This window comes from Tenebrio molitor, chromosome 9, assembly GCF_963966145.1.
Source record: "Tenebrio molitor chromosome 9, icTenMoli1.1, whole genome shotgun sequence".
In the NCBI taxonomy this organism is placed as follows: Eukaryota; Metazoa; Arthropoda; class Insecta; order Coleoptera; family Tenebrionidae; genus Tenebrio; species Tenebrio molitor.
In genome coordinates this window covers 13,521,397-13,532,764 of record NC_091054.1, presented here as the reverse complement: position 1 = coordinate 13,532,764, position 11,368 = coordinate 13,521,397, and the positions used below count along the sequence as shown (strand labels likewise).

The window sequence follows — 11,368 nt, the reverse complement described above, 5'->3', positions numbered from 1 at the left end:
ACGACTACTGATAAAGTCACAAGCAATATTTTTTAAAAAAATATTTATTGCTTCGCATAAAAAACTTACAAAATAAAAAATCAATAAAATAAATAAATATAGCCTCACGATTGCTCTTCAGGAATCAATGATCAAACAATAAATCAAAATCAATTATTAACACGGGTGTCTCGTAATGATGATTCAAAACTTCACTGATAGTTTATAACAAGAATGAAATAAAAAATGAAATCTTCAAGTCAAGTATCTTGATGTGAAAAAGTTTTGAAATTGTGAACCACAATTAAGAAACACCAAGTCTAGTTTCTCTAGAACTCTGAAAGTCTAGATCCCCAATGAAAAAAACCTAGATCTCCAGAGGGCTAGATCTCGTGTTTTTTTTTACAAGATGGCTTCGTGTGTACTTGAAGCAAATCGTACGACAGCGTCTTTCCTTTTGGTTTCTTCGCTGTCACTTGCACCACATAGTACCGGCCAGGCTTCAGCTGACCTATCTTCTCTACCACGACTTGTCTGAAACAGAAGGAGTCACGCCTCAATCGACAAGAAATGTTAAGAACTTACTCCCTGCCGTCGTGTCGAATGTCTTCGCAGTACTTCACAGCGAAATCTGCTGACTTCTTCAGTCGACTTTCCAGACCACACTGGTTGGGTATTCTGTAATCGTCGGTCCCTCGGATGCGACCCTCTTTGGCTGCCCAGCAGTAATGGACCGTCTTGGGGCCCGGCGCGGCCATCCAACCCACTGTTACGCTGTCGCAGGTGGTCAACCCTTTGTACTCTTTCACTTTGACAACTTGGGGCATGGTCGGTAGAGGGATTCTGGTTGAAGATCTTGTGGTGGCATAAATCTGCAGAATGTAATAATTTTATCATAACACGAGACTGACAAAAGTGAAATACCCTGCGATTAAAAATTAAAAAATCGAGATGGCCATGATTAATACACTTTAGTTGGCAGCACGTAAAAATTTAATTCAAATGTCATCAGATGTCATTAATTACAATAGTAACTGTCATTCCGGACTTTCAAGGCACTTACCAAGAACTTGCCTTGATTATTTTGTTTTTCCGTACCTGAAAAACAACGTGTTCAAAAACAGGACTGGTACAATTCCCGAATTAATGCAAGTAATTACTGATAACTGCAATTTAATTGATGTCCCGACTTTGCGAAGGTCATTTGAAAACATGAAGCGAAGAGAGTAGCATTATGTTTGGAAGCTGAAGGCAGACATTTCGAACATTTGCTCTAGTTCGTAAATACGATTGGAGCTCCTCATGATTCTTTTACAACCGACAGGTCACACATAATGCACACCTTTATGAAAATCAAGATTTCAACGTTCTCAAAATCACTAACCTAACTTTTAAGACTGGCATCTGATAATTGAAATTTTAACGAATTGCCAACCGAAACACCCTATTTTTTTTTCGATCTCACGGTATTACATTATTTGCGGTAGTACTTGAGATACTTCTGAAAAACCTGAATGGAAAATTTTATGTAATGAACGAGATAAAATTGTAATTTACGTGATAAGGGATTCTCCATTATCTCTTATTACACGTCACGTGATCACTCGATAATAATGAGTTAGAGCCGAAGACGATGATGCAAGTTCCACTAGTGTTAAAAATGAATATCCCTGTGTAGATTTTTGAAAATAAAATATATGTTTTTATTTCTTCACCGAAACTTAATAAACAAACCCTTGATGGTCTAGCTTGGAGTTAGCTGTGCATACGATACCTCAACTCCCGTACTCTTCTTCAACTCCTCTCGATTCAGAGCAAAGATCTTGATGTAGTATCTCGCTGAAAGCACCGGATTGGGTATGGAAACATTCCAAAAACTCTCCACCCGCTTCGGAGGAATCACCGTAGCGTCTTTGAGTGTGACCTCAACGTCAATAGCGCCTCCACAAGGAATGACATACAAGTCCAAAGACTTGGCATTCGCTCCGACCTTATAACGAAATACGGCTTTTCCGTCTAATTTCTTCAAGTTGGCAAACGTGATCTTGCCATCTTTGAGACTGGTGTGTCTGAAGCGACCGTCGAAGATGGAGGAGATGGAGCCATAAGGGTAGGTCAAGTTGGACTGGTGGTTGATGGCGAAGAGATTGAAGTAGTACTTTTGGCCGTGCTTGAGTTCGGTGAGAGTGTGGTGGGTTTTGCGACCTACACAGATCACGCGAGGGTCTGTTTGTTTGGAGCTTTGCTGGGCCGCACAGAGAGAGCTTTGAGAGGAATTGGAGCTCATCGTCAAGCAATAGTCGGTGCCTTGAGGGTCCACTAAGCTGGAAAATTAAATTTATTTGTATCGCAAAAATTTGTATCTTATCTAAAATATGACAGCAAAATGTTACTATGTAATAATTTTTTAAAAATTCTTATTTTTTGAACAATCTGAATCTAGAAAAAAAATAATTTTCTTTATACCATACTGTTATTAAGATTTATCAGTACTCAATGCTTGATTGATATGATACCTAAAACAGACTAGGCCGTTATTCAAAATTATCAGACCGAGGCCGTTATTTTTGCTACCGTTGCTACGGTTACGGCATAGATGACAACTAAATTTAATTTTTGAAGTAAAGAGAAATGTCAGTCTTACAAATAAATCATCGTTAAATGTTAAGTATTATTGGTATAAAGAAAACTATAAAACAACATACGGCCGATATGGATATAACAGACTTGGTTGATTATAAAATCTCGGCTCCGCCTCGATTTTACAATACCTCAACCATGTCTGTTATATAACCCATATCGGCCTAATACCGTTATATACTATTTATGTAGTCCTAATTTTAACTTCTAGACCTTTTGAGTAAGTGTTGATAAAAAGTCTAAAAATAATATCCCCGTAGATTGTCGAAATAATTCTAAACATATTTTTCCAGGATACAATTTGAACTCTTCTACCTGACCAAAAAGCTCAACATTCCCCGGATATCTCCCGCCTCGTTAACAAACCAGCGGTGTACGATATCTCTTGTCCGCAATAAATTTCCCCGCAAGAACCTCACCGGAAAAAATCCCCGGATCATAATGAACTAATTCCGATTCAGAGAGCGAAATCAATTAGAATCGCTAAGGCGACTGCATTTCGCCATATTAATCACCTCGATCCTGACCTGGCTCAACCACGCATACCTCGGATTCCACTTCACAGTCAGCCGCTTCCCTTTTTGCCTCTTCAGCAGCCTGAGTTTGGTCAGCTTGGCCTTCTGCAGGGCCTGGGGGCCGCCTTCCTCGGTGCTGACGTACACGTGGACGAAAGAGTCCTTCTCCCGGGAGGCGAGACGCAAGGTGTAGACACCTCTCGACGGCGCCTCCACGTGGAAGGTGTCCATAGTCGTGGTGAAGAGGTACGGTTCAGTGGTGTTATCCGGCGCGAAGGACCACACAATTGGGGAAGCGCAGGCGATCAGGGTCAAGGATAAGGCACCGTGGTCCGAGTGTGAGGTGTAGAAGAATCTGTTGGGTGTAAATATAGGATCAGGGTCACGTGCTTGACATTGGGTGCTGTTTTGTCGTTGCATAAAGCGCGGACGGATGGTGACGAAAAAATTTCGTTAAGACTTTTAGGCGCAACGCCAACTTTGCAGTTTGTCATTTTATTTACCTAAAGGTGTCTTGTAATTTTAACTTAAAGATCCTTTAAAATTTCCTTGTTGGTTTGATAAATACATATTTTTTTGGACAAAAATTACTCATACTCTGCGTTAATGTCAAAACTTTTTGTTCATGCTGTCAGACAGCAAATTTTCAGTGTTGGTGTTTGCCCAAAAATGCAAATGATCGTAATTCCGTTGTCCCAAATCAGGTCGATCCGCTGTCGATCGATCTTTCGACAGGTCCAAGTGAAATATGCCTGAAAGTGACACCGTTCTAAATCTCTGAACTAATGCATTATGGATGTAATGTAAATTTGCACAGTTTGCAGTTTTGTAGACTTTTATGTCTTCGTTCGGTCATAAACTGCCTAATTACTTTCATGCGCCTCGAAACGTCTCAATACGCCGCTCGAAATAGAAAATGCTAATCGTGGACCGTTCGTTCGGCTTATTATTATACAGAAACATAGGTATCTTTTTTTGTTTTGATCTCCAGATGCGGAATATTTTGGCATCTCGTGTCGATATATTATTGCTTTAATGGTCGTCTATGATGTCGGAAAACAAACACTATATTTTATTAAAGTGACAGTTTTAATGGGGGCCCGAACGACATTCAAACGAAATCATTTTAAATTTAATTGTAAGACGACAGTAAAAATGTCAAATTCGCAGAAAAACCGTCACCTGCGACGATTATAAATTATTTCGCGGGTAACAAAGACGGGAAAGTCTCGAGGGGAGTGCTCCAGGGACGGACTCACTCAAAATTAACACCAACGCACTTCCACTTCCAAAAAATTGGACAAAACACTTCCGGTGCAATTTATCTGAGAATTTTTTTCTTGGTTCATCGGACACAAAATATTATGGAAATTCGTAAAGCTCTACTCCTTTCATCATTATGCAAATGTATTGAGTAACATAATAAGAAATGGTGATTGAAGCAACGTTCTGACAATGAGATAACCTTCTGATGCCACAATGACTGATGCAAATTGAGATTTTGATCAATAACTGTTAATGAGGTCAGAGGGGAACTTAGAAAATATACTTTATATGCAAAGCTGGAATAAACTCTAAGGATAAGTTTTAAATTACAGCTAATTTTATCTACTTTCAGTAAACAAAACAGTTATTTCAGGCAGTTTACAGCGAGTAGTTTCTCGTTTTTCATGTGTATTGGATATGTTTGTTTGCAAACAACTTTAAATCATTTTTATTGTGTTAGATGGTTTTCAAAAAATCTGAAAATATGTATATCGAAGGATAATTTGTCGGAAACAGTACAATATAGAATAAACAATAAAGGACTAAAAAATTATTATCTGTTTCATATACCTAGGTAGCGCTTATTTTTGCAGATAAAATACATCTGCTGTTGTCATGATGTCAAGACCAAAACGACATTTATTTAAGTCGTCATTCAGCCACATAAGTATTCTGTTTATCAATAATTCATCTCAATTAATTCTACAATGGCCTGAAGGTAGTACTGCTTTCCGGCTGGTTCTATTGGAACTGTTAGTTACGGTGCTTTTTTCAACAAAGTGGGAACCTACAAATCTTGTAAACTTGTCAACGCTGTGTTTTATAATGAATCATCATCCCAGTTTACTAACGCTATTTTTGGTACCGAAACCATGAAAAAAAAACATAAGGGGTCAACTATTTTTACACAAAAGACTGGAATCGTTTTCACAAAAAATTAAACAGGTCAATCTAAAATGCCTACTTTAGTGTGTGTATTCTTGGATATTACCTATAAAGCAAGACCTGTCAGAGGTTCCAAAAGAAGCCTTTAGGGATGCTCAGACAAAAGAAAGGGCAGTGCTCGGCCATTAACATTGGATGGTATCCAGTTACACTTTTAATATTTATAGCAATGAATAGTTGTTGATTTGGATGTGGCGTTTTATTTATGAAATAGTCATCCGCATATCATTCGTGGTAAAATTTTGTCTTGGTAAAATTTTCCTATAGATTTACCAAAGTTTGTTGCCAATTTATCAATATGTTGTAATAATCTTAAAATTTTGCCGACAAAATTTTACCACTTATGAAATGAAATTATGAGAAAATTTTAGAGCTATGATTTATGATGATTTTAAAAATGTTCACATTTCTAAACAGTACCACCAAAGACTCTCCCTTTGGTGAAGGAGTACTTTGTCAAAGACAAGAACACTTTCTGCAGTGACTGAACAAACCATAGTTTCAATGCGAAGCATGATTGAAGATGACAGATGACTAGAATTATCAAAAGCATCTTGGACATTACACCATCATCTAGATGTTAGAACAATTAGTCATTATTGGCTTCCTCACCAAATAATATGTAGATTCTCAAAAATAACAATCTATCCTATGGGGCAAGGACACGTAAAAAATTCAATAAAGGTAGATCCAAGAAAGTGTACAACACTACAACTGGTTATGAAACATGGATATTTGCTTAAGCCTGAATTTTAAAGACAATCAGCACAATGGATGTGTCCAAGAGATCCCAAGCCTGTTTAACAGTCTCGTAGTGTTGGAAAAAAGATCATTGGTTCCGTTTTTCCAAAATCTGGATCCTTTGAAACGATTGCACAGGAGAATCAACTGACAGTTAATACACGGTGGTGTGTAAATATATGTCTGCCAAAACTATTTGAAAATTTCAGTTTGCGATGTCTTAGAAGTGAAATTGCTTTACATTATGATAATATTTTATCTCGTACTGCTCAACGAACAAACCACATTTTTATAAATTAAAGAGTAAAGATTTTAGAAGATCTTCCTTTAATGTCCGACCTGTGACTTTGGGCTTTGTTTATTTCCCATATTGAAAGACAAAATGCCTTGTATTCAATTTTCGAGTCTTGATAGTTTCCAAAAATTTCGCCTCAAGTGACTCAAAAATAATGAAATTGGTTTCGATAAATGGTTACATACAGTATGATTCGCGATAATAATGATCCTAACAAAATTTGTGATGCAGCCAACATTACATTTACACCTATTATATGGATTTAAAAAAAACTATGGGGACATGTATTGTTGGTTGCATCACAAATTTTGTTAGACTCATGATTACTCGTGAATCACTTTGTACATAGAATAAGTAAACGTATAAAATGGCAAATATATTGAAAAACAAAAATAAAAACGTTTGTTAAAATTACAATCTGTTTTATTAGGCATCCAGTAAAAATTCCAAAACAAACACGTAAGTGTATGTCATTCCTTGTAGAATCCCTCATTCTAAAAATGTGTAACATTAAAAGATTTTAACAATAAAAAAATTTCCAAAGAAATGTTTGTTTATAAACAATGTATGTATTCTCCATTTTGCCAAAATGAATTATTTTTTTTTACAGTACCTAATTAATTAGTTAAACCATTTTCCCACCATATTTTAAGTAGGAAAAGAACTATGAATTGCCGATGTTACTAAATGATTTTCTAAATATTTTCACAAATTCAGAAAATATCGTGATCCGTTCCTGGTCCAAGTGAAAGAACTTGTATTTAATAATACAGGGTATTTCATGAGTGATAATGAGCCCGGCGGAATAGAAAATGCAACCCACAATACATTGGAACGAAAACCTGGACATGGAGGCGATAAAAATCCGACTTTTCCCCCTGATGTATTGTGGGCTGCATTTTCTATTCCGCCGACCTCATTATCACTCGTGAAATACCCTGTATATAGTATGTATATACGTGTCCCAAAAGTATCGCCTTTCCTTGAAGGTGCGTCATCTAGAAGTGTTATGGAGTACTGAAAAATATTTAAAAGATTCAATATCTGCTGCTACAGTGACTCCTGAAATACGGCAACATCGTTAAAAGAGCCAACGTATGTTTAGACGCAAATTGGCAAATTTTTTAACATTTATTTAAAAAAAAACTGTTATTTTTGAAGTGTTTGATTGTTGTGTTACCTCTCAAGCTCATCAAAATGATTGGCTAGGTATTCAATAATACAATGATATTATTGATATTACGTATTTCTAGGTAGAGGTAATTCACAGGTTACAGCGTTGCCTTTTTTATATTTTAAAATTGCGTATATTTCCTAAATAGAGTCAGGATTTAAAAAATATTTTTCCAGTACTCTACAACATCCCTAAATGACGTACCTTCAAGGAAAGGTGGTACTTTTGGTACATTCTGTATAATAATGATTAAATAGTCCATAATTGTTAGTTTATTATTTTTTTAAACCAAAGCTCAAAAGGCACTTATGGAAATAGTTATTTACGAACCGAGTGCGAGAAGACATTTTCCTCACATGAACACATTATTTGAGGCACAAGCGACAAAGGAGCGCATCGAGGTTTGTACAATATTTTTTGAAACGAACATTAGCATTTAAATTATTACCCAATAGTTTCTAATTTAGTGAATAGATGGCGCTTGCCCAAGTGTCAATCGAATTAATTAATAGCGATTTAAGTATTTTCATTCTTTCGAAATTTTCAACATCCAAATTGGAGAAATGACATTTTGTAAACCATATTTTATTATTATCAAGTCAAATTATTTTCAGAATGCTCAAAACGGCCAATGCTTTTTGGATGATTTTGACGCACTAGTGCGCGGAATCTATGTTCGCGGTTAACTGTTGCGTTTGCGAAATGTCACTTTGAAGTTAGTGAGTTCAAAAAAAAAGTTATTACGATTATGTATATACTTCAGGAACCACGAACATTCTTGAAAGAAGAATATTTTTTATAATTTATTGCAAAGTTAAAATTATGTACATAAGGTATTAAATTTTATTTTTCAATGAAAACAAATGCAAAGAGAGAGGAAAAAGATTTGTAGAAACGTTCAACACAAGTGAGTTACAAAAAAAAACTAGATTAGTCAAGCTTTTACAATTATAGAATTTAAGAGATCATAAATCTTTTTTGTGAATTTAGTAATCTATAATCTGTTTATTTATAACATAAAATAAGCGACTTTCAATTATTATTTATCATTTTTGCCACCACCCGTTTCGCAGAAAAAATCCGCGACCCCACTTAATTTTTTGCCCATGAAACCTCTCTCGCCGCCCATCCGCGAACCCATAAACCTCTATCCTTCTAAAAATATTTACGCGCGAACGCAAGCAAACAAACAGCGCCAACAAACAGACGAAGACCTAGACCTAGGCCACTGCGACGCGAGTTGCGTCGTGCCAGGGCCGGACCGGCACCTTTTGCTCTCTCCTTTGAGCAGGAAAGCGGTGATCTGCAGGTCCGCGGGTAGCGTTTGGTTGGGGTGGATGTGGTGGAGGGGCGCCACCCGGGTTTCCTTCTTTCTGCAGCAGCTGCTCGGCAACAGCACGGAAATGGAGTGCAGGACGAGGATGGTGCTCACCATGCGGACGCCCATCTGCGGACAAAAGCCAGTTACGGTCCTGACTGATTACAATGACAATGGGCCGGATTTAATAATAAATTCCGATTTGCTGGCACATTTATTAACTATGTAGGTATGCATGGCTGCTAATGTTGAAATATTGGTATATTTATTAATTCCTAACGGTAATAGAAACTAGGAAGTGCTTATCCTTGCCCGGATGACGGTGAAAGTGTCACTTGGAGACGAGATTATGGACAAGAGAGCGATACTGGAATCTAATTGGATTAATTTAGACTAATTTGGTTTTGGTGCAGTGCTTGGGTACCCATTTGCAGCTGCTCCAAACTAATTAATTACAGATTCCATTTATGTAATTGCAACAATTAAGTAGGCGCTGTAGTTGTATTATTTTGTAAATTAATAAAAAATATGATTTATTTTATATTTTTAATTAATTAAGATTGGTTAAGTTTTTTGTAATTTGTAATCAGAAATAATTTAAAAAATAAATAATATTTGGTTCGGGCAATCATATAAATAACTACTACGTTAAGTATGTTTAACTAAATTAATACATATACTTATAAATTTTAAGTAATTCAATAAAGTAACACTACATTTGTTTGTCGGGTGTTCATTTAAATTTCTCCTCAAAGTTGGGGTTGAAGAGTCGATTGTGAACACACCACGAATTACGGATCACGAATCAACTGTTTAAATCTAACCTCACTTTTTGCGTTGTTTGTGTTTTACTGCAGACTGACGAATGGTGTGTTCACAATCGACTTTTCAACGCCAACTTTGAGGAGAAATTTAAATGAACACCCGATATAACTAACTAATGAGGGACTTCTAAGTTATAATTTGCAAGAATCTAGAATATATTTCAATTAAATCATGAAGTTAATTAAATTTGTTGTTTAATTACTGTCATGGTGACATAACAAAAATTACAATTACATTATAAAAGCTTCAGTATATGTATTTGCCTATGCGATTACAAAACTTGTGCCTCTAACTGAATCTGTTCAAATCAAATTAAAACGTTATTCGATCGCAGCTGTTACAATATTTAATTAATATCAATTTCACTTAATTAGTGCATCATTTAAATTTTCGTTTAAATATCTCCTAATCCCAACGTATGTCAAATCATAAAATGAATGGACGTAAAATAATCCGCCTAATTGGATTATTCAAATTAAACCAAGACATTTACAGCACTCCAGATTAGTTTATTTTGTAATTTACATTAACCTAACTCGTCCGAGTCAAATAAATTCAAGACTTAACCTAAATTTTAACGAGACTAAAAAAAACCATCCTTCTGACATGTTACACGTTTTGATTATTTTCGTAACAATCGACTGAAACCTGTGGCAAATCAAAAGCGATAAAGTTACACGATATTAGCGTGATTTCTGTTTTGTCTAGTGGAACAATGTGTCAAAATTAAGCGCATTGCGGTTCTGTTTTCAGTGGGTCCCTTTCACCGAGCTTTGGCAGTAAATCAGATCTTAATAATCCCTAATTTGTGTGGTGCTTTTTTAATGATTTTAGGTCGATTAATTAGGAGCGATTCCACTCGACCGTCCCTCAAGCCCCCGTTTCAGTTCCTCTTTTTTCGGTAATTAATTCTAATTAAGCCATTCAATAACAGGAGCAATAAAATTAATTAGATTCAGATTAGCTCCTAATTAATGCGACGGCATCATCAGAACAAAATAAAAACCAGAACACTGCGCACTAATCCGATCAAATCGGCGATTCCTTTATCAAATCATAAAAAAAAAAACAAAAGCCAACCAGGCCACCTGAGAAGCCAAACACCGGATCCCATTACCGCGAAAATCCCCAAACCGAATTAAATTACCTTGACCTTAGCACCGCTGAAAACTGAAAACTCCTTCACCGTCACCCACTTCGCACTGTCGCTTTCAGGCCCGAAAGCTCACTGCTTGTAATTTCTTTCAGCGAGTGCCTTACCCGTTACAATGGTGTTTCATGACGGCCTCGGAGTCCTTACGGGCCCCCTCTCCGCGCCCGCCTCTTAACCGGCCCCCTTCCCCCTTTTACAAATTCATTCAGACCGAAATGAGTGTGTAAATTTAAACGCGACAGGATCGTTTCGCTCGATTGTTTATAAACCGTCGAACAATGTGTTGCGGCGTGATTTTTACACAAATAAGGCCCCCGGAGGTGGGGCGGGGGCCAGCTGAGGCGGCGTGACGGCTCGCAGTGACGTTACGTGCCTCCGAACAATTAAATTCGGGATCGCGGCGGGCCCTGTCAGAGAGGCGGACATGGGGCTAGTTGGGGGCAGGGCTGCATCAGAAGGACAGACGCACAGACTGGACTAAATTGGTCTTCTTGGGGGCAAGTGTTTTTTTATTCTG

The 11,368-nt window shown here is 37.0% G+C and overlaps 1 protein-coding gene across 1 annotated transcript; it reads right to left on the bottom strand.

Annotated features, from left to right (window-relative positions):
• nord lies at positions 1-11,023 on the bottom strand. The gene is made up of 6 exons (XM_069059736.1): positions 10,846-11,023; positions 8,824-9,002; positions 3,166-3,489; positions 1,754-2,303; positions 565-851; positions 1-513 (listed from the first exon to the last, which is right to left on the bottom strand). The coding sequence occupies exons 2-6, from the start codon at positions 9,000-9,002 to the stop codon at positions 363-365; spliced, it is 1,491 nt and encodes a 496-aa protein (XP_068915837.1). The 5' UTR covers positions 10,846-11,023; the 3' UTR covers positions 1-362.
• Positions 11,024-11,368: the final 345 nt, after the last annotated feature.

Bases quoted from the DNA above. Each gene is read 5' to 3' on its own strand.
- nord (XM_069059736.1), bottom strand. From the start codon at position 9,002: ATGGGCGTCCGCATGGTGAGCACCATCCTCGTCCTGCACTCCATTTCC. The intron at 3,490-8,823 runs GTGCCGGTCCGG...TACACCCAACAG, and splicing joins CTCAAAGGAGAGAGCAAAAG to ATTCTTCTACACCTCACACT. The intron at 852-1,753 runs GTATCGTATGCA...TACATTCTGCAG, and splicing joins AGAAGAGTACGGGAGTTGAG to ATTTATGCCACCACAAGATC.